A 19,729-nucleotide genomic window follows, 5' to 3' on the forward strand; every position below is an offset into this window, starting at 1 on the left:
AACGCGGGGAGGGGAAAGAGCGCCCTGTCAGCACAGAGGGGCGGAGCCGACGAGGAGTCACGTGCAGGGGGGGAAAGAACGGCGCTCGATCAGCACAGAGGGCGGCGGATCACGTGCAGGGGGGGGAGAGAGAGGGAATGACCCGAGCGTCGGTCACGTGAGGAGGGTCGGCAATGGCGGCGGTGGTTGGGTCGTATGTGAGGTAAAGAAAAATAGATGAAAACTTTTTTCTCCCGCCCAGAAATAAAAAGCCCGATTCGGATCAAAGGCAGGCGGCTCTGCTGAATAAAATCTACTTTATCCGCGAATGAAGGGCGAGCCGGAGGCCGGTGTTGCAGGGGGGGGGGGGGGGGGGGGTTTACAGTTGGTAACTGGGTGAGAGCGCGCTCGACACGAGTTTACATTCAAACTCTCCATCAGGCTGATGGAGCCAAATGGGCATTTGATCCTTTCAGGATATTCGTTTTAACGTTTCGCCCTCTTCATTTTGCAAACAAGTAATTCCGAGTTGTGGTTTTTTTTTGAGTATAAATTTACCGGAATCCTGACAGGAAACTGTTCTTTCTCTCAAACTCCAAACCCCCCCCCCCCCCCGCCCCCCCCGTCACTCAGTGATCTGAAAGGACCCCTTGGTACCCAGGATCTTCACCCAGCACCTGGTATTCTCAGATCTGTACCAAAACAGATCTTGTAACCAAGGCTCGTGGACGGCACACGACCTCGCCAGCAGTCAGATATGTTAACAAATCTCCACAAATGAGTTTTAGTCAGCCTTCCTATCGTAGAATCCATACAGCGCAAAAAGAGGCCATTTGACCCATCAAGCCGGCACTGACAACAATCTCACCCAGACCCTATCCCTGTAGCTCCACATATTTACGGACTACTCCCTTTGACACTAAGGGGCAGTTTAGCATGCCAATATAGCTAACCCGCACATCTTTGGAGTGTGGGAGGAAACCCACTCATACACACAGAGGACGTGCAGATCCCGCACAGACAGTGACCTGAGGCCGGAATTGAACCCGGTCCCTGGCACGGTGATGCAACAATGCTAACCACTGTGCTGCCCACAGGCCATGTGTTATGAATATAAGCTCCATATGAAATAGGAACAGAAGTAGGCCATTGGGTCCCTTGTGCTTCTCTGCCATTCCGTAAGATCTGTTTTGAGTTCCCTATTCCCCATCTCAGAATCATACAGTGCAGAAGAGACCCTTCGTCACATCAAGTCTGCACTGACACACCTGACCTCTGACCTAGCCCCATTTACCAGCACTCGGTCCGTAGCCCTCTACCCCAGATAACCTTTGATTTCCCCTTGCCCAACAAGGATCTATGCACTTCTGCCTAAAAAATATTCAGTGACCCTGCTTCCACTGCCTTCTGAGGCAGAGTGTTCCAAAGTTGCACAACCCTCTGCGAGGAAAAAACATTCTCCTCATCTATAACAGTGCCCCCTAGTTCTGGACTCACCGACAAGAAGAAACACCCTTTCAATGTCCACTGTTCAGGATCCTCTATTTAAATTAAGTCACCCAACCTTTCCTCATCAGGCAACCTGCTCCATCCAGGTATCAATCCACTAAATCTCCTCTGAACGGCACCAATGCATTTACATTCCTTAAATAAGGATACCAAAACTGCACACAGTATTTGAAATGCGGTCTCACCAATGCCTTATATAACTGAAGCATACATCCTTAAGTTGCTTATTGTTTTTCAGTGCAGTGCAATTTTCAGCACAGTACTATGAGTGAAAATGATTGGTTAGAGGTTTACAGCATGGTAACGGGCCACTTTGTTTTTAACCACTGAGCTAGTCCCAACTGCCCGTGTTTGGCCCATATCCCTCTATACCCATCTTACCCATGTAACTGTCTAAACACTTTAAAAAAACAAAATTGTATCCGCCTCTATTACTACATCTGGCAGCTTGTTCCAGACACTCACCACCCTCTGTGTGGGAAAAAAATGCCCCTCTGGACCCTTTTGTATCTCTCCCCTCTCACCTTAAACCTATGCCCTCTGGTTTTAGACTCCCCTACCTTTGGGAAAAGATATTGAATATCTAGCTGATCTATGCTCATTATTTTATAGACCTCTATAAGATCACCATTCAGTCTCCTACGCTCCGGAGAAAACAATCCCAGTCTATCCAGCCTCCTTATAACTCAATCCATCAAATCCTGGTAGCATCCTAGTAAATCTTTTCTGCACTCTTTCTAGTTTAATAATATCCTTTCTATAACCGTACACAGTATTCCAAGTGTGGCCTTACCAATGTCTTGCACAACTTCAACAAGACATCCCAACTCCTGTATTCAATGTCCTGACCAATGAAACCAAGCATGCTGAATGCTGCCTTCACTACTCTGTCCACCTGTAACTCCAGTTTCAAGGAGCTATGAACCTGTACCCCTAGATCTCTTTGTTCTATACCTCTCCCCAACGCCCTACCATTAACTGAGTAAGTCCTGCCCTGGTTCGATCTACCAAAATGCATGACCTCACATTTATCTAAATTAAACTCCATCTGCCATTCGTCAGCCCACTGGCTCAATTGATCAAGATCCCACTGCAATTGGAGATAACTTTCTTCACTGTCCACTATGCCACCAATCTTGGTGTCACCTGCAAACTTACTAACCATGCCTCCAACATTCTCATCCAAATCATTAATATAAATGACAAATAACAGTGGACCCAGCATCAATCCCTGAGGCACACCGCTGGTCACAGGCCTCCAGTTTGAAAAACAACCCTTTACAACCACTCTCTGTCTTCTGTCATCCAGCCAATTTTGTATCCATTTGGCTACCTCACCCTGGATCCCGTGAGATTTAACCTTATGCAACAACCCACCATGCGGTACCTTGTCAAAGGCCTTGCTAAAGTCCATGTAGACAACGTCAACTGCACTGCCCTCATCGACTTTCTTGAATGCCCCTTCAAAAAACTCAGTCAAATTTGAGAGACATGATTTTCCACTCAAAGCCATGCTGACTGTCCCTAATCAGTCCTTGCCTTTCTAAATGCCTGTAGATCCTGTCTCTCAGGATACCTAACAACTTACTCACTACAGATGTGAGACTCACCGGCCTGTCGTTCCCAGGGTTTTCCCTACAGCCCTTTTTAAACAAAGGCACTACATTTGCCACCCTCCAATCTTCAGGCATCTCACGTGTGGCTGTCAATGATTCAAATATCTCTGCTCGGGGACCCGCAGTTTCCTCTCTAGCCTCCCACAATGGGATACACTTCATCAGGTCCCGTGGATTTATCTACCTTGATGCGCTTTAAGACTTCCAGCACTACCACCTCTGTTATATGTACACTCCTCAAGACATCACTATTTTTTTCCCCAAGTTCCCTAACATCCATGCCTTTCTCAATAGTAAATACTGATGAGAAATATTCATTTAGGATCTCGCCCAGCTCTTGTAGATCTGCACATAGATGACCTTATTGATCCTTAAGAGGCTCTACCCTCTCCCTAGTTACTCTTTTGGCCTTTATGTATTTGTAGAATCTCTTTGATTCTCCTTTACCTTATCTGCCAAAGCAATCTCATGTCCCCTTTTTGCCCTCCTGATTTCTCTCTTCGCTCTACTCCTACACCCTCTATACTTTTCAAGGGATCCACTTGATCCCAGCTGCCTGTGCATGTCATGTGCCTCCTTCTTCTTCTTGACCAGGGCCTTATTATCGCGAGTCATCCAGGCTTCCCTACTTCTACCAGCCATGCCTTCCACTGGAAGAGGAGTGCTTACCCTGAACCCTGGTTAATACATTTTTGAAAGCCAGACATCCCTTTACCTGCCAACAGACTCTCCCAGTTAACTTTTGAAAGTTCCTGTCTAATACCATCAAAATTGGCCTTGCCCCAATTTAGAATTTTAACTTTTGGGCCAGACCTATCATTCTCTATAGCTATCTTAAAACTAATGGAATTATGGTCACTGGTCCCAAAGTGATTCCTCACTAACACTTCTGTCACCTGCCCTCCCTTATTTCCCAAGAGAAGGTCAAGTTTTGCCCTCTCTCTAGTCGGCCATCCACATACTGAATGAGAAATTCCTCCTGAATACACTCAACAAATTTCTCTCCATCCATGGCTGTCCCAGTCAATGTTGGGAAAGTTAAAATCCCCTACTATTACCACCCTATTTTTCTTGGCGCTATCTGTAATCTCCTTATATATTTGCTCCTCAATTTCCCTGGTTGCAATGCTCAGACTTTAGTGTAGGAATAAACATTACATTTTAGTGAGAGGCATTGTTTCATTTTTGTTGGCTGTTATTCAGGCTGAAATGTACTTTTATTCTCTGCATTTCCCCATCCATAGGAAAAGCTACAGAGCTTTTATGACGCAACAACTTGATAAATTCCACAGTTTGAGTCCCATGTGATTACAATTTACCAGATCAGTGACTGTGGAGTAAACTTGTTGTCTAGTTATAGAATCTACAATTTCTTTCAAACACTTGATTGAATGTTGCCTATGTATTTTGCAACCAGAATGTGAAGAGAAAATAAGTTCATATTTTTAATGAAAATTTGCCCTCCAGTTTACTCCTTTTAGCTGTTGAAAATAGTGCATCTTTTGCAGTTTCTATTTCTGAATTCTTATGGTTTTCTTTCCTTTTCTGTCATGTGATTCAATAGCACTGTCTGCCATCTTAAAAAAATTACACAAAAGGACAAATTCATATATAGGATAATTCTGACTTGTGAAATTAAGTAGTGTATTCTTTGGTGCTTTTTCCAAAACCATTCTTGTCTCTTCATCACCCTTTCTCTTCCTTTTAAGATTATCCTTAAAATTTCTCTTTGAAGCTTTTTATTACCTGTCCTAATATCTCCTCTTTTTGCCTGTGTTTATTGTACTTTATTATCTGCCCGTGAAGGTCCCTGGGATACATTCCTCTATTAAAGATAGTAATTACAGTACAGGAAGTCATTTGGTCCCTCAAGTCCACTCTGGATGCCATATGAATGAAAGTTATTGTTTTTGGGTAGCACGTTGTGACATGCAATTTGTGCCACCTGCTTGATACATGGTATGTTTGAGTGTACCAGCATCTTGCCACACTTGTTAAGGTATACTTGCTTTTTTAAACATCTGTAAGTTCCCAGTCTATTAAATGCAGGACATGTCACTTCCTGCCAGTTAAGGTGCACTGCTACACCATCTGATGGAATAGGTGCTGTGAAGGGCAAAAAAATGGGTAAACTCGCCTCAAACCAACACCTTGTAGAGGTAAATTTTACATTTAGTTATCAAACAAAGGATTTTAAGGCTTTTTTTGCATTATGACTTTGGCTTCAAAATCTTTGGCTGCTACTTATTTCCAATACCCCTCCCAAGCATTGATTTTGGAAAAGTTCACAAATATTTAAAAACTAATTTTAACCATCCAGATATTTTCTAGTAACTAAAATATATTTTGTTTCTCATCCACAATTCAAAATTACTGGAACCAATTGCTATTAAGTGGCTGCATCCTCTTAAATTTTCCCAGTAGTCCTTAATGGCAGCTGGGTCATGTGGAACATCATACTTTATCCTTCAACACACACTATCTGGGTTACAGTGAACGATGAGTGAGAAAATTTTAATCCGATGGGATTCTTTCTTAGTTCATTAACAAAACAATACCCATGTGCAGCATGTCAGATAACCGACTTTCACAACATGTAGTTATCAAAAATACTCAATTACAGAGGTAGAATTACAGGGAAGGGTTGATTTTAATTATATTTCTTCTCGGGAGGAGTTAACAAATATTTACATTGAACTGACATATAAAATGTAAATGGAATAAATGTGACAAGGGTAAATTATTGAAATTAATTGATGCTGAAGACAAAATTGGAAAGTGATGCTTAATAGACTGGGTATGGTGCTGAAGTTAAGGTTTGTTCTTTTTTGGGAGAATATTCAAATGCTATTCCGCATTCACCCTGGATCGAACTTGAGTGTGTGTGATAAAACAGATGAGGGAGGGGAAAGAATATGGTTTTCAAGGACCAATATCCTTCATTCGGAGTGCAAAGTTCATTTGACAAAGAGAAATGATTTGGTGCTCTGCTTTGGGATGTTGGTCTCGTGGACAATGTCGACCAAGTCAATGTTGGAACTCTCCAAGCAGTGACCTAGGAACTTTTGGTAATTGGTGCCTTAGATTAATGCCTCATCAAAAAGATGACACTTCTGACAATGCAGCTTTCCGTCAGTACAGTGCTGAAGTATTATATTATGTACTTAAGACCATTAGAGCTTGAAATCATAATGTTCTGACACAGACTGAGCCAAGCTGATAGTAGAACCATTTGTTGGTATTTCACTGTGTTAAGGTTTTTCATTAGTTCATTATGTTTATTAAAAATGTAAAAATCTTTTTGCAAGCTTTTATTGGGGTTCCATTTTGCAGAAGAAACTTAAAATTATTCTGAAATGAAAACTCTATGTACATAATGTGTAGCAGCATAAAATACTGGGAATAATGTAATAGTGTCACCTTCCAGTGTAATATTTCAACCTTGTTCATACTGTGGGGATAAAAAGTTCTTCTCTAATAGCACTGAGGGCCTTATATAAGATTAATTTGAAAGGCAATATCAACTCCACTTGGGCACTAAGTTCGCAGGGTAATAATGTTCATATTTCATCATTATGTTACTGGTAAGGCTGAGACTAGTGATTTGAGTGAGTGTTTGGGCAAGATTAAAGCATAATGTCGATTTTTGTTAAGATGATATGGGTGTCTTCTCTTAAAATATAGCATTTATATTCTGGATTTTGTGTAATGATTATCAATTTGTTCACAGGAGCAGTCGGGAACTATGGACAATTTTACTGGGGAGATCAGCGCTGAGAGAAGCTGTAAGTTCAACTCAGTTAAAATATTACCCAATTTGAAGTTGATTGCTTAGCTTCTCTTGGCTTTGTTGAAGGATTTCTCCAGAGTTACCAGTGGGAGTAACACTAAGATTTAATCATGTGAATAATTCTTTGAGATGCTGCACCAGTGGGTTAAAATAATTTTCAAAAGACACTAAATCACTCTGTTTTGCTGCCAGATTTGTAGCCATAGTTCTCTGTGCAATTTGCAGACCTTTGGGCTATTCGGAAGCAAAATATTCTTCAGTTTCAGAAATATCAGAAGGCACTTGAGTAAATTGTTGTTGAGTGTTATCAATAGAACAGCAAAAAGCTTGGGAGTAGGTTGTTGCATTTTGGGAAAGAAAATAATATTAGAAAACAGAAATGATAACGTTATTGAAGCGAATCCTACTAAAATCACAATGGAGTGTGGGGTGTGGTTGGAAGGAGGGATAATTATGTGCAAAATGCAAAGAAGGTCAATTACAGAATCTGATTTTAAATGTTTGTTTTCTTTCAGGAACAGATTGGAGATGAGTTGGATCGGCATTGTGAGCGGTTACTGGCTGGTCTGTCTTACTACAAGCCCCCTAGGTAATGCTGGTACCTCTTGTATACTTTGTATATCACCAATTGTTGAGGTACTGTGGTACCTTAAATAAATAAATGCTTTAAACCTCTGAAGTTTATATTCCTAGCTGGATAATATGGCTTACGTTTTTGTTGTAAAGCTGACTGGATTTATTTTCCACATAGTTTGAAGTACTGTACATCTTTTGCGGGTAGGTATGGATCATGCATAAGTGGGTGATTAATTTGTAACAGTATGTGAAAATTAACAATCAAAGAGGCTGCACAAGCAGATAGGTTTTGTCAATTCATTTAAAAGACGCCAATAGTTGGTATTGTTGGTTGGAAATAAATCATGCAGGATAGCCATTTTTGGGCATAAACTCAATGAGTGAGTATTGTTAGTAGGCATAAAGAACCCCAGTGGCTATATTTGTACACTTGGAATGCTTTTGATTTTATCTCTGAAATTATTAAGTAGCCTCTAACAATAACAGATCAGGACAAGATAACTTGTCAAGGTAGCTAACAGCGTTAAAACATGTCATTTGCAGGTACTAAGTAAGGTAATTTATGGAAATAAAACTGAGGTGGGAACCGGTTGTTTGTCTTGTAGTGTGTGCTCTGGAGAGAAGCTAAAGGCTGATAAGGAGGTGGTGGCGCCGCTGAAGGAACTTGGGCTACGGATCAGCAAATTCTTGGTATGATTATTACTGTTTTATGTGTCTGTGAGTGAGTTAGCATTAACTCCATGTTGGGACTGGGAATCTGACCGAGAAGGAATGAAAATCTCCATCAGATGTGATGGTCCAAAATAAAGTGAGTTCAGGGATGTTTGAACCCATTTTTGGAGCTCAAATCTGACAGTAATAGTGAAGACCATTTGACATAGTTTGTTTCTTTATTTGAAGGATGAATTTAGATGGCTCCAATATGTTTTTTCATTGCTAAGCTTTTAATGTTGCTTATTATTATATAAATGGTTCAATGTGTTTAGATTGGTTTCTTTCTTTCACAAGCTGTGCAGCTATTTTATTTTGAACCAGTAGTCTTGAAGTTAAATTCTATTGTTTTTGATTTGTCAAAGCACCTGTTTTATATATTTGGAAAATTCACAACTTGTTTATTACAGTGATTTTCAGTTGTTGTGATAATTGCTTTATTGTTCTTGGACAGAATTTAGATGAACAGCAAAGTGTTCAGATATTGCAGTCATATCTACAAGAGGATTACAGAGGCACACAAGGCTCAATAAAGGTACAACTCTTGATGGGTGCTTTAAGAGACCAAGAATGGATTGAAAAATCCCTGTAAATTTTCTTTGTTCATTCCAATGTTCATTTTAACGTGTGGCCCCACGGGGGACAGCCTGCAGACTTGTAATTGCTGTGCAGCTGTGCATGTACAGAGCTTAAGGGGAAGGTTGACATGGGTACTTTGGTACAAAAAGGCCTAATGAACAATAAGGGAGCTCATTAATAAAGAAGGCTTCCTTACCTAGATGTAATTTCTACACGGTATGAACACAGTTTCATTCCTTTTCATTATGAATAACCCATGAATTGGATGTGACTATGTATCTATGTCGTCTACTATTGATTTGGTTCAGACTTGAAACAACCCCAGTGATATATCCTTGACATTGTTAACTGTATTAAAATGTAGAATTTATACCAACAGTTGAGGTGAGAATTAGGGTCTGATTGAGTTTTGAGTTTCCACTATATATCCAGTGCTGACGTCACAGTTATAATATGTTTCTGGGAAAAAAACTTTTCTTGGGGTGTTGACAGATGGGATTTGTTGCCATGTAGTTGGTTTATCTGTTTCTTTTGGTTTTTTTTCAGACAGTACTGCAAGATGAAAGACAGAGTCAGGCCCTGCAGCTGAAGGTATGTTGGTCATATAAAACATAAAAAAATACAGCATGTGTGTGCAGCCAGCAGGTAGGGCTGTGATAATGATGAATGCCAATTTGATCTCTGCCCTCTCACAAACCCCACCGAGTGGCCAATCTGCTGTTGGGAAGACTGAATGGAAAGTTGTGACTTCACACAATGGGGAGGTAAAAGAGGGGGGAGAGGTGGTTACTATTTGATTAAAGACTCATGTTTCTTGATAGATGCAAGAGGTGGTTCATTGCAAGAGATGAAGACAGAACTCAATATCTTCATTTGAAAGATTAAAAAAAACAGCTTTTCAAGAAATAAGCTCCTGATTTAAGTTATTCTTCAGATTTTTCCCTAGCCTGTGAACTTGTTTAAACATGAATTTAGCAGCTTGTTTGTATTTTTTAACTGTTCAATTCCCAAGTACTTGATTCTCAATTTGGGAGATTTCTCCAGCAGAATTGTTTTCTGATCTCAGTCCAAATCAATATGATGTGGAATGACATCAATCCACTTTGTCTTTCCTAATTTTAAGTACTGGCAATTATACCCAGTGGCACATAGAAATCAGGAAATGAGTACACAAGCAGTGTATGGTCACTGTGGTCTGATGTGCAGTTAACTGAAATAAAGTTAAATGCAGTTTTAAATTACAGTTTTATTTCTTTCAGTTCAGAGACTGGGATGTGCTGTTTTTCAGTGACTTATTTTTCCTTTCAATTTGATGGTCATATTTTCTGATAAACACCCCAAAGGGTTGTGGTTTTCAAGGTTGACATGGCTTTAATCTGCCTGTCACAGGCATGATGACTTCTGTTTATTTTTGGGGTCAGAATTACAAAAGACAAGCTACCATACTTAAGAAAAGTCACTTATCTTGACTGGTGGTGGTGTTGGGGGGCGGATTTCATTGATAGACTGAACAAGCCACGGATTGTGCAATCACCAGGTAAGGCAAAAATGACAAAATTTACCTCTTGTGCAGTCAACAGACTTATCTATTGATTGCGCAATTCATGGCTTGAATTGTTCCGTCTATCGATGAATTTGAATCAGTGTGATGTGAAATTCTAAAATAAATAAAAAATGTCAACTGCACTGAAAATAACCTAGTGATTTATTTCTGCCTGAAACTGGCTAATAATTTTTGCAACTTGTTTTTCCATTTTGTATGTCTTTTCTTGAAATTCTGTATTTCTTGCCTCCCTGTGCTCAGATTGCAGAATACTATTATGAAGAAAGACTGTACACGCTACGGTGTGTTCTATACCTACTCACGTATTTCCAAGATGAACGACACCCTTACAGGGTAAGTTAAATTAATGCAGCGATGGACTATTTGTGTGAAATTTAAACTGCTCTGCTTTGTGTAAAGTTGTTGGGAAATGCTATAGCACCTACTACCATTGTTAAAAATTACGTTCTATATTGTTGACTTTTAACAAGTAATTCATTAGTACATAATTTTTCATTGATTTTCATTGAAATTGAAGTGCATAATATTTGTAATTGAACAGCTTAAAGTTATTGTTGACCATATTGTATGTTCATTATGATAGTTGATGAGTTATTTATATTGATTCATCCCATAGATTGAGTATTCAAAATGTGTAGACAAGTTGGAGAAGGAACTGGTTGTGAATTATCGGAAGCAGTTCGAAGAATTGTTCAAAACTGAAGCTCCAACTTGGGAAACGCATGGGAATCTAATGGTATATACATTCCCTAATTTTACATAGAAACATAGAAGATAGTAACAGGAGGAGGCCATTTGGCCCTTCAAATCTGCTCCACCATTCATTATGATCATGGCTGATCGTCCAACTCAATAGCCTAATCCTGCTTTTTCCCCATAACCTTTGAACCCATCCGCCCTCCAAGCCTGCACCGACCATGCTGCCTGACTTAACTAAAACCCCCTACGTTTTCGGGGACCATATCCCTCTATTCCCATCCTATTCATGTACTTGTCAAGACGCCCCTTAAATGTCACTACTGTATCTGCTTCCACTACCTCCCCCGGCAACGAGTTCTAGGCACCCAGAAATCTGTGTAAAAAATCTGCCTCGTACATCTCCTTTAAACCTTGCCCCTCGCACCTTAAACTTATGCCCCCTAGTAATTGACTCTTCCACCCTGGGAAAAAGCTTCTGACTATCCATATCTACTGTGTAGTTATTTCTCCAAGCTTAAGTATTTGGGCTTAATTATGCATACTTGCAATTCTCTTTTTATGGGGATCATCCTTTTTAGACTTAATCTGAATAAGTTAGTTATTTTGATGTATAACATTTCAGGAATAGCCAAAGTTTGTGCTACAGAGCCTTCTATTATTATGATTTCTGAGTGATCAATAACTAAAAATTTCTAGTGACCAACTTAAAAGGTCATACAAGATTTTAAATTTTACAACTTCTACTGCAACAAATAACTAAAGCAACATTGACCAAACATACTTTATGTCGGCAACTTAAACTTTAGATCATAATTTTCCTTTTCAACGTTAAAAATTACCCAAAAATCTCTGCTCTACTGTTGTAATTTAGATTGTCCCTTAGGCAGGGTGATGTAATGAGTATTTTGGAACCTGTGCTAGTAGGCTAACAGGCAGCCTGATCCCATGATGACCAATGTTTTATGCAAGCAATTCCTGACTGTGACCCAGTGTGTTGACTTGTCCCCAGTTTTATTTGGCTCAATTATTATATACTTGTCCAACCCATAATCAAATTGCTCCTGTGTGTAGTTCCCATAGTAGATTTTGCGGACGGTTTTGGGGCGGCACGGTAGCACAGTGGTTAGCACTGCTGCTTCACAGCGCCAGGGACCTGGGTTCGATTCCCGGCTTGGGTCACTGTCTGTGTGGAGTTTGCACATTCTCCTTGTGTCTGCGTGGGTTTCCTCCGGGTGCTCCGGTTTCCTCCCACAGTCCAAAGATGTGCGGGTTAGGTTGATTGGCCATGCTAAAATTGCCCTTAGTGTCCTGGGATGCGTAGATTAGAGGGATTAGTGGGTAAAATATGTAGGGATATGGGAGTAGGGCCTGGGTGGGATTGTGGTCGGTGCAGACTCGATGGGCCGAATGGCCTCTTTCTGTACTGTAGGGTTTCTATGATTTCTATGGTTTAGCAGTGTGTTCAATTCAGTGGCCCCCTTTCTCTAATCCCTGTGACACTGAGCCTCCTTCCTCGAGCTGTTATCTTTATCTGCATCCAAGGAAGAAATTTTTCTAGCTTGCTCCCCCTCCTTCCCGCCAGTTAGTGAGAAGGATATAGAAAAACAGATCTGTAGGGAAATAACAGATGCAAACATTATAGAGTAGTTATAATGGGGGACTTCAATTATCTGAATGTAGATTAGAACAGTGGTGGTGTAAAGGGCAGACAGGGGCAAAGGTTCCTAGATTGTGTTCAGGAAAATTTTCTTCAGCCTTTGTCTCCAGTCCAACAAGAAAGGATGCACTGTTGACCCTGGTGCTTGGAAATAAGGTGGGCCAAGTAGATCAAGTGTCAGTAGGGGAACATTTAGGAGACAGTGAGCATTGTATCGTAAAGTTTAGGATGGTGATAGAAAAGGCAATCCAGAGTAAGAATAATAAGCTGGGGGGAGAGCTGGCAATAATGGAGCTGGGCCAGTTAGGCTGGAATGGAAGGTTTGTGGGGAAAAAGTAGCTGAACAACAGGCTACCTTCAAAACAGAAATGGCATATAAATAGTAAAGGGTGGTGAAAGGAGGAGTGGTGTCGATTAGGGCTCTGAAAGGGAATTTGCTCATGGGGACCAGGGCATGGCTGAGGTATTAAATGAATACTTTGCACCTGTCTTTACCAAGGAGATAGGTACTACCAAAGTAATGGTGATAGGCAAGGAAACTCTCTTCCTAGCAGAGTTCAAAATTGATCCGGAGGAAGTGTTGAGTACTCTGTTGGTGCTTAAAGTTGACAAGGCACCGGGACCGCATCTGAAGTATCCCAGGATATTGAAGGAAGGGAGAATGGAAATTGCTGGCCATATCTTCCAATCATCTCCAGACTCAGGGAAGATCCGAGGACTGGAGATATGGAAATATTATGCCCTTGTTCAAAAAAGGTTGTAAGGATAGCCCCAGCAATTACGGATCAGTCAGTTTAACTTCACTGGTGGCGAAGCTTCAAGAAACAATTATTTGGGATAGAATTAATAGTGAGATGGAAAACTGTGTTGCATTAGGAAGAGTCAGCATGGATTTCTAAAGGGAAAATTGTGTTTAACTAACTAGATGTCAGCTCTCCTACAGCTAATTATTCTTATTCTGAATGCTGCTGGAGACACGGTGGGTCACATGGCAATTCTGTGAAGTCGACATTATTTCCTCCTGGAACCAGCCCAAATTGATTTTTACCTCGCAAGGGTTTACTTCCGTTGTTTTCTTTTTCCAGACTGATAACATTTAATCCCCAGGACTGTGTTTCATTGTGAATGTTTTCCTGCAGATTCTTCCTCTAGCTCAACTGAGCATATCTTGTAGCCTAGTTTATAATCCTTATAAATTTAGTCGTTTCTATCCGTGTTTGAGCTCCCACCTGCATTTCTGCGCGGTAAACCATAGATAATTGCTACCTCTAACTGCTCTGTCAATGACATTCAGAGTTATATCTCAGGGGAACCTTGGAAGCCGATCCTAAAGTGACTACCAGGGCACCCTTCCTCTTTCAAAGCCTGACTCCTTGGCCATGTGAATCACATGGACCTAGTTAGTATTCAGGACTCCAGGATTTGGAGTCCTGAAAAACTATCCTTTAGACTCCCAACTACATTTGATTTTAAAATTCAATAGCATAACTGTTTATAAACTTGACATTCTTTAATACCTTACTGGGACTTTGGAGACCAACAGTCTATCCATTGTCAACATAGATGCTTCTGCCCTTTACAAGTGCGAACACCTTGCACCTTCTTTCCAGTAAAACAACCTTTAATTTTAATAATTAAACTGCCCAGGTTTGCTTTCAGACTTCATTCCTCCATTTTACCCTATATTAAACACCGTCTCAAAGTATAACAATCTCGTGAAACCTTGCTTTTGAAACAATTATTCAACCACCTGTTCTAGAAACCCCGTTCCCTGACCAAGCTGCATTCGGATAGCACAGACCATGTTATATTACTTCCTTTCAATGTTTTCCATAGAGCGAGCGTCAAGTGTCTCGATGGTTTGTACAGTGCCTAAAGGAACAGGCCCTAATTTTAGAGATCATCTTCCTATATTATGCCTATTTTGAGATGGGACCAGAAGACCTCCTGGCTTTTGCACAAATATTTAAAGAGCAAGGATTTGGAACAAGGCAAACAAACAGGCATCTTGTAGATGAAAGCATGGATGGGCTAGTTGATCGTATTGGGTAAGTATGTGCTGCAGATGAAAAAATTGATGTGTAAGTGGTTAAATAATTTTTGAGATGGATTGGTTTTTAAGAATTTTCAGTTGACGTATTTTGTGATTTTCAATGTAGTAATATTATGTGGTTAGATTTTCAAATATCCAGGAATAAATTGCTGATAAATGTGCAAATGTCATCATTTACCAAATGCTACATTCTGGACTTCTCTCTAATGTTTGGACATATTTGAGACTTTAGGTTATGCACCACTTGTGCTGCAATTTATTTTGAACAACTGTAGGATGTTCGTACTTTCAGCTCTGCCCCCCCACCCCTACTTTTCTCAGAGACACATTCGAATGTAACTTGCATCCACTGCTGCAATACAAAATGGTGTTGTGCTGTGTACTTAAAGGATCTTTGATCATACGTGTTGCCCTAATTTCTAATTTTTATCATGTTGATTTCTGCTTTCGTACATGTAGTGAAATGGGCTTCAATTCGAGATAAATGCAAAATGCACAGACTGTTACAACTTCTATAACGTGAAAAAAATAAGACTGGAATGGATGTTCATCCAGGATGACAATCATATTAAAAATAGATTTGGTTCATCCGGTTGCGTGCTTTTAACAATACTGGGAGTTTATTTAAAATAATACTTAAAAGTTTAAAGCTGGGTTATCTTAATGGCTGAGCAAGTTGTTTGAATGGGTAGTAGGGCCAATGCTGACCAGAAGGACACCGGGTTTATATTGAACACATGCAACCTCTGTTGAAAATATTCCTGAAGCCAAGGTTAACAGAGCTGGCTTTGTTCTGTAACAAAATAGAAATAGCTAGGTACCATCGTGAGTAGCAATCTTTGGTGTTTGTGAAACCTGGACTTTAGTGATCTTTATTCTCATGGTATAAGATATTCTGTTGATTGTCCCCAGGGCAAGGATTTAATTGACAGCTCATGCCCAGGCAGGAAAATGACGAGTACTCTTCTGTACTGAATCCTGTGTAGAGTTAAGTACATGAAGGCTCTCTAGGACGCACCCAATCTTTGTATAAGTCTTGTTTCAGAAACTCATCCTGGTTCTGTGACAAAAAGATTGCATCTTTTATTATTTTGTGAACAGAAGAGTTATTCAAAACTTGTAATCTGCGTTAATCTTGTAAATTTTACTTTTAATAAATAATTGCAGATTATGTAGTCTAAATCTCAGTGATCAGAGTGGTGATTATGCCAAAATCTGATGACTAAGAGGGCAAGATAGGGCTTCAGTTTTAATTTTTATTTACTTTGTCTTTAAAAAAATAGCCAGGTTATTCTGTTTCACACTGGGTATTGTTGCATTTGTACGTATAATGCACATAAGGTCATACTTTTGTTTATAGGATGCAAGGACTTTATACCAAATACATGAAATCTCTGGTGATGGCCTGATAATTGTAATGCCCAGTATGTGGTGATTTAAGGTGGGTTGGTGGTAAATGTGCTACATCTCCAGGGTTAAGGAAGGGCACAATCGTTCATCATACCTCTGCTGGAAGTTAGTGAGACCAGAACTGGGCTCAGATTTAATGCAGTTTGTTAAGAATGATAATTTGTTAACATACTATCCATGTCACAAGAATAGCAAGGTGATTAGTGTCCATGTTCCTGTATTAAGTTTTTGATTTCTTCAGAATGGGGAGGGAAATTAAGGAAAAAAAACCTTATAAATCTATAATGAGCTATGGATAATGGTCTAGCCAGTCCTAATTCACTTTTTTGAATATTTATCATAGAATCCCTAGTGCAGAAGGAGGCCATTCAGCCAACCGAGCCCGCACCGACAACAATCCTACCAAGGCCCTATCCCTGTATCCCCATGTGTTTAATTCCCCTGATATTAAGGGGCAATTTAGTGTGGCCAATCCCCCTAACCCGCACATCTTTGGACTGTGGGAGGAAACCCACGCAGACACAGAGAGGATGTGCAAACACCGCACAGACTGTCACCCAAGCCGGGAATTGAACCCGGGTCCCTGGCGCTGTGAGGCAGCAGTGCTAACCATTGTGCCACCATGCTGCCCAATTTATGACTTTATTGTATCTCCAGTTTTAACTGGGGAGTTTAAACATTTTAGTAATTTGTATCTGATTGTTCCTATCATGTAGATCCTCTGTCTATTTCCCCATTGGCATTCAGATGTATGTGCTCTGACCTTTCTCTCTAGGTATTTTAGTACATTGACCCTGGTGGAAGGAATGGACATTGATTTCCTATGCAAGTGTGCTCTGGAGGAGCGAGTGGAGCAACATCAGTTTGCCAATGCTCGTGAAGTTTGTCAGGTAATCTTTTCTTCCTTAATAACTGAAATGCAGTTGGATGCAGTGTAATGGGAGAGGAATAGAGTAGGACCACATAATTATCTGTTATTGTCAGCATGGTTAATGTAATACAACGGCTACTGTGGTTTTGTTTGCTATAACTGCTTGAAGACTACAGGTTAACATTATGAAACTGAAGTATCTGAGCTTATGACTTTCACTGAGACAATTGAGCAATTGCTGCAAGTACCTGCTGTTGATTTTATATATCACAGTAATTTTTCCGTCTCCTTGTGTGTGTATACTTTAATAGGATATTTTGGGTATTTTTAAAAATCAAAATGCAGGAGCATTTTGCTGTAATCCCATAATTATTAATTGGTTTTCCCACCCCACTCTCTTAAACTGACCAAACTGCATTAGAATTAACAGTTGCTGAATTGTTTAGGTTTGAAAACAGAAGGTTTACTTATTAGCTTTTTGGTTGCGAACACTGTGGAAATAGTGCTCGAGCCTATTACCAAAGATACATGAATCCATTGCCTATGCCTTTACCAAAGATGCACCAACCTGTTGCCTATCTGTGATTCTGTGCTTTTTTTTCTGTTTGTGGATGTTACATGAAAGAGAAATAGTTGTTTTGAAAGATGTAAAGAACATTCCACACTGAGTGCCCCAGATGTTGCAATGATTGAAAACTGATCAACAGTGGACTGATTTTCATTGACCTGATTCTTGTAGATACTGTAAATTGTACCTGATATAAGCCAACAAATTCAGCATTTTGCCGTTATTTTGACTACTGTGTCACTCATGCCATATTTACAGAAGGACCCTTTAATCCCACTCTATAATTAGTGTGATGCAAATATTAAAAAAAAAAAATATTTTCCTTGCAGGAGATGGACAAGTTGCTGCTAACATTAGGGGACATACCGCATCATGCGCCAGTGCTGCTGTCTTGGGCTCTACTGCGTCATACGTTGAACATGGATGAATCAGCTCTTGTAATTAGGCGCTTGGGAAGCACTGCTATTCAGCAGAATGTATTCCAGTACATGACACGGATGCTTAAGGCACTTGGCAGTGGGGGAAACAATGTGAGTTTTGTGGGAAGGTGGTATTATATAGCTGTTCATCATGAGCACTGTTTAAAATTGAAGCAATGTTTGCCTTAAAGAATTATGTTTGATAATAGGTTACCGCTTGTCTTGTGTCATTCAGCGAAGGGAGAAACAATTTTGCATCATTTCCATCTCCACCATGTAGATGTAGGGCATACCCAGTAGAAGTAATATTGCAATACTATCCGTGGATGGAAATGATGAATTAGAAAGACAAAGTGAAAATGTGAGGCGCAAGAGTGGGAAAGGAAACGAGGGAATGGTATTACAAAAACCAGTCTATGTATGAGACACATACTACACAGCAATCATCAGTCCCAGTTAAATAGTAGCTGCGTCAGATCATTTCTGTGGATAGAAAGAACTGCGAAGATTCACGTGCGATTGAATTTTTTTTGTCTCTAATCTATGAATGAGCGAACTCCACTACAATGGACTTGCGCCATATACTGCAAAGGCTATGGGCCCTGACAATATTCCATCAATAGTGCTGAAAACTTGTGCTCCAGAACTTGCTAGTCCCTAGCCAAGCTATTCTAGTACAGCTGGCACTACATAGCAGTGTGGAAAATTGCCCAGGTATGTCCTGTACTCAAGAAAAAGGACAAATCCAACCCGACCAACTACCGCCCTCTCAGCCTACTCTTGATCATCAGTAAAGTGATGGAAGGGGTCATCAACAGCGCTATTCAGAGCACTTAGCAATAACCTGCCCACAGACGTTCCATTTTGCTTTTGCCAGGGTAATTCTGTTCCTGAACTCATAACCATGGTTCAAACATGAATAGCAAGAAGTCTCACAACACCAGGTTAAAGTCCAGCGGGGGGGGGGGGGGGGGGGGGGGGGGGGGAGAAGAAGAGAGAGAGAGGCGGGGCAACCATCTTCAGCTGCTTCATCAATGACCACCCTTTAATCATAAGGTCAGAAGTGAGGATGTTTGCAGATGACTGCACAATGTTTGGTATCATTCACAACTCCTCAGATACTGAAGCAGTCCATGTCCAAATGCAGCAAGTCCTGGACTATATGCATGCTTGGGCTGATAAGTAACATTGGCGCCATGCAAGTGCCAGGCAATGACCATCTCCAACAAGCGTGGATCTAAGCATCGTCCCATGACATTCAATGGCATTGCCATCATGGAATCTCCCACTCTCAACATCCTGGGAGGGTTGTCATTGACCAGAAACTGGACTAACCATATAAATACTGTGGCTTCCAGAGCAGGTCATAGGCTAGAAATCCTCTGGCGAGTAACTCAGCTCCTGATTCACCAAAGCCTGTCCACCATCTACAAAGCAGGACTCAGGAATGTAATTCAATACTCTCCACTTGCCTGGATCAGTGCAGCTCCAGCAACACTCAAGGAGCTTGACATTCAGGACGCAGCAGCCTGCTTGATTGCTACACCTTCTACAAGTATTCAATCCCTCCACAACTGACGGACAGTGACAGCTGTGTGTACCATCTACAAGATGCATTGCAGGAACTCACCAAGGTCCCTTTGACAGCACCTTCCAAACCCACGATCACTACCATCAAGAAGAAGAAGAACAGAAGATACTTAGGAACACCACCACCTGGAGGTTCAC

At 40.6% G+C, this 19,729-nt stretch overlaps 1 protein-coding gene across 3 annotated transcripts in view; it reads left to right on the forward strand.

Annotated features, from left to right (window-relative positions):
* The first annotated feature begins 94 nt into the window (after window positions 1-94).
* The window catches only part of nup188 (nucleoporin 188), an 89,876-nt gene continuing 70,241 nt past the window's right edge, over window positions 95-19,729 (forward strand). For all 3 annotated transcript variants that reach the window (XM_078226322.1, XM_078226324.1, XM_078226323.1), the window contains exons 1-11: window positions 95-202; window positions 6,835-6,889; window positions 7,410-7,483; window positions 8,076-8,160; window positions 8,636-8,716; window positions 9,307-9,351; window positions 10,565-10,657; window positions 10,941-11,060; window positions 14,517-14,728; window positions 16,919-17,033; window positions 17,912-18,112. In XM_078226322.1, the coding sequence (XP_078082448.1) occupies window positions 174-202; window positions 6,835-6,889; window positions 7,410-7,483; window positions 8,076-8,160; window positions 8,636-8,716; window positions 9,307-9,351; window positions 10,565-10,657; window positions 10,941-11,060; window positions 14,517-14,728; window positions 16,919-17,033; window positions 17,912-18,112 (1,110 nt within the window). In that variant the 5' untranslated portion in view covers window positions 95-173. The remainder of the gene's footprint in view (window positions 203-6,834; window positions 6,890-7,409; window positions 7,484-8,075; window positions 8,161-8,635; window positions 8,717-9,306; window positions 9,352-10,564; window positions 10,658-10,940; window positions 11,061-14,516; window positions 14,729-16,918; window positions 17,034-17,911; window positions 18,113-19,729) is intronic.

This window comes from Mustelus asterias, chromosome 13 (assembly GCF_964213995.1).
Source record: "Mustelus asterias chromosome 13, sMusAst1.hap1.1, whole genome shotgun sequence".
NCBI lineage: Eukaryota > Metazoa > Chordata > Chondrichthyes > Carcharhiniformes > Triakidae > Mustelus > Mustelus asterias.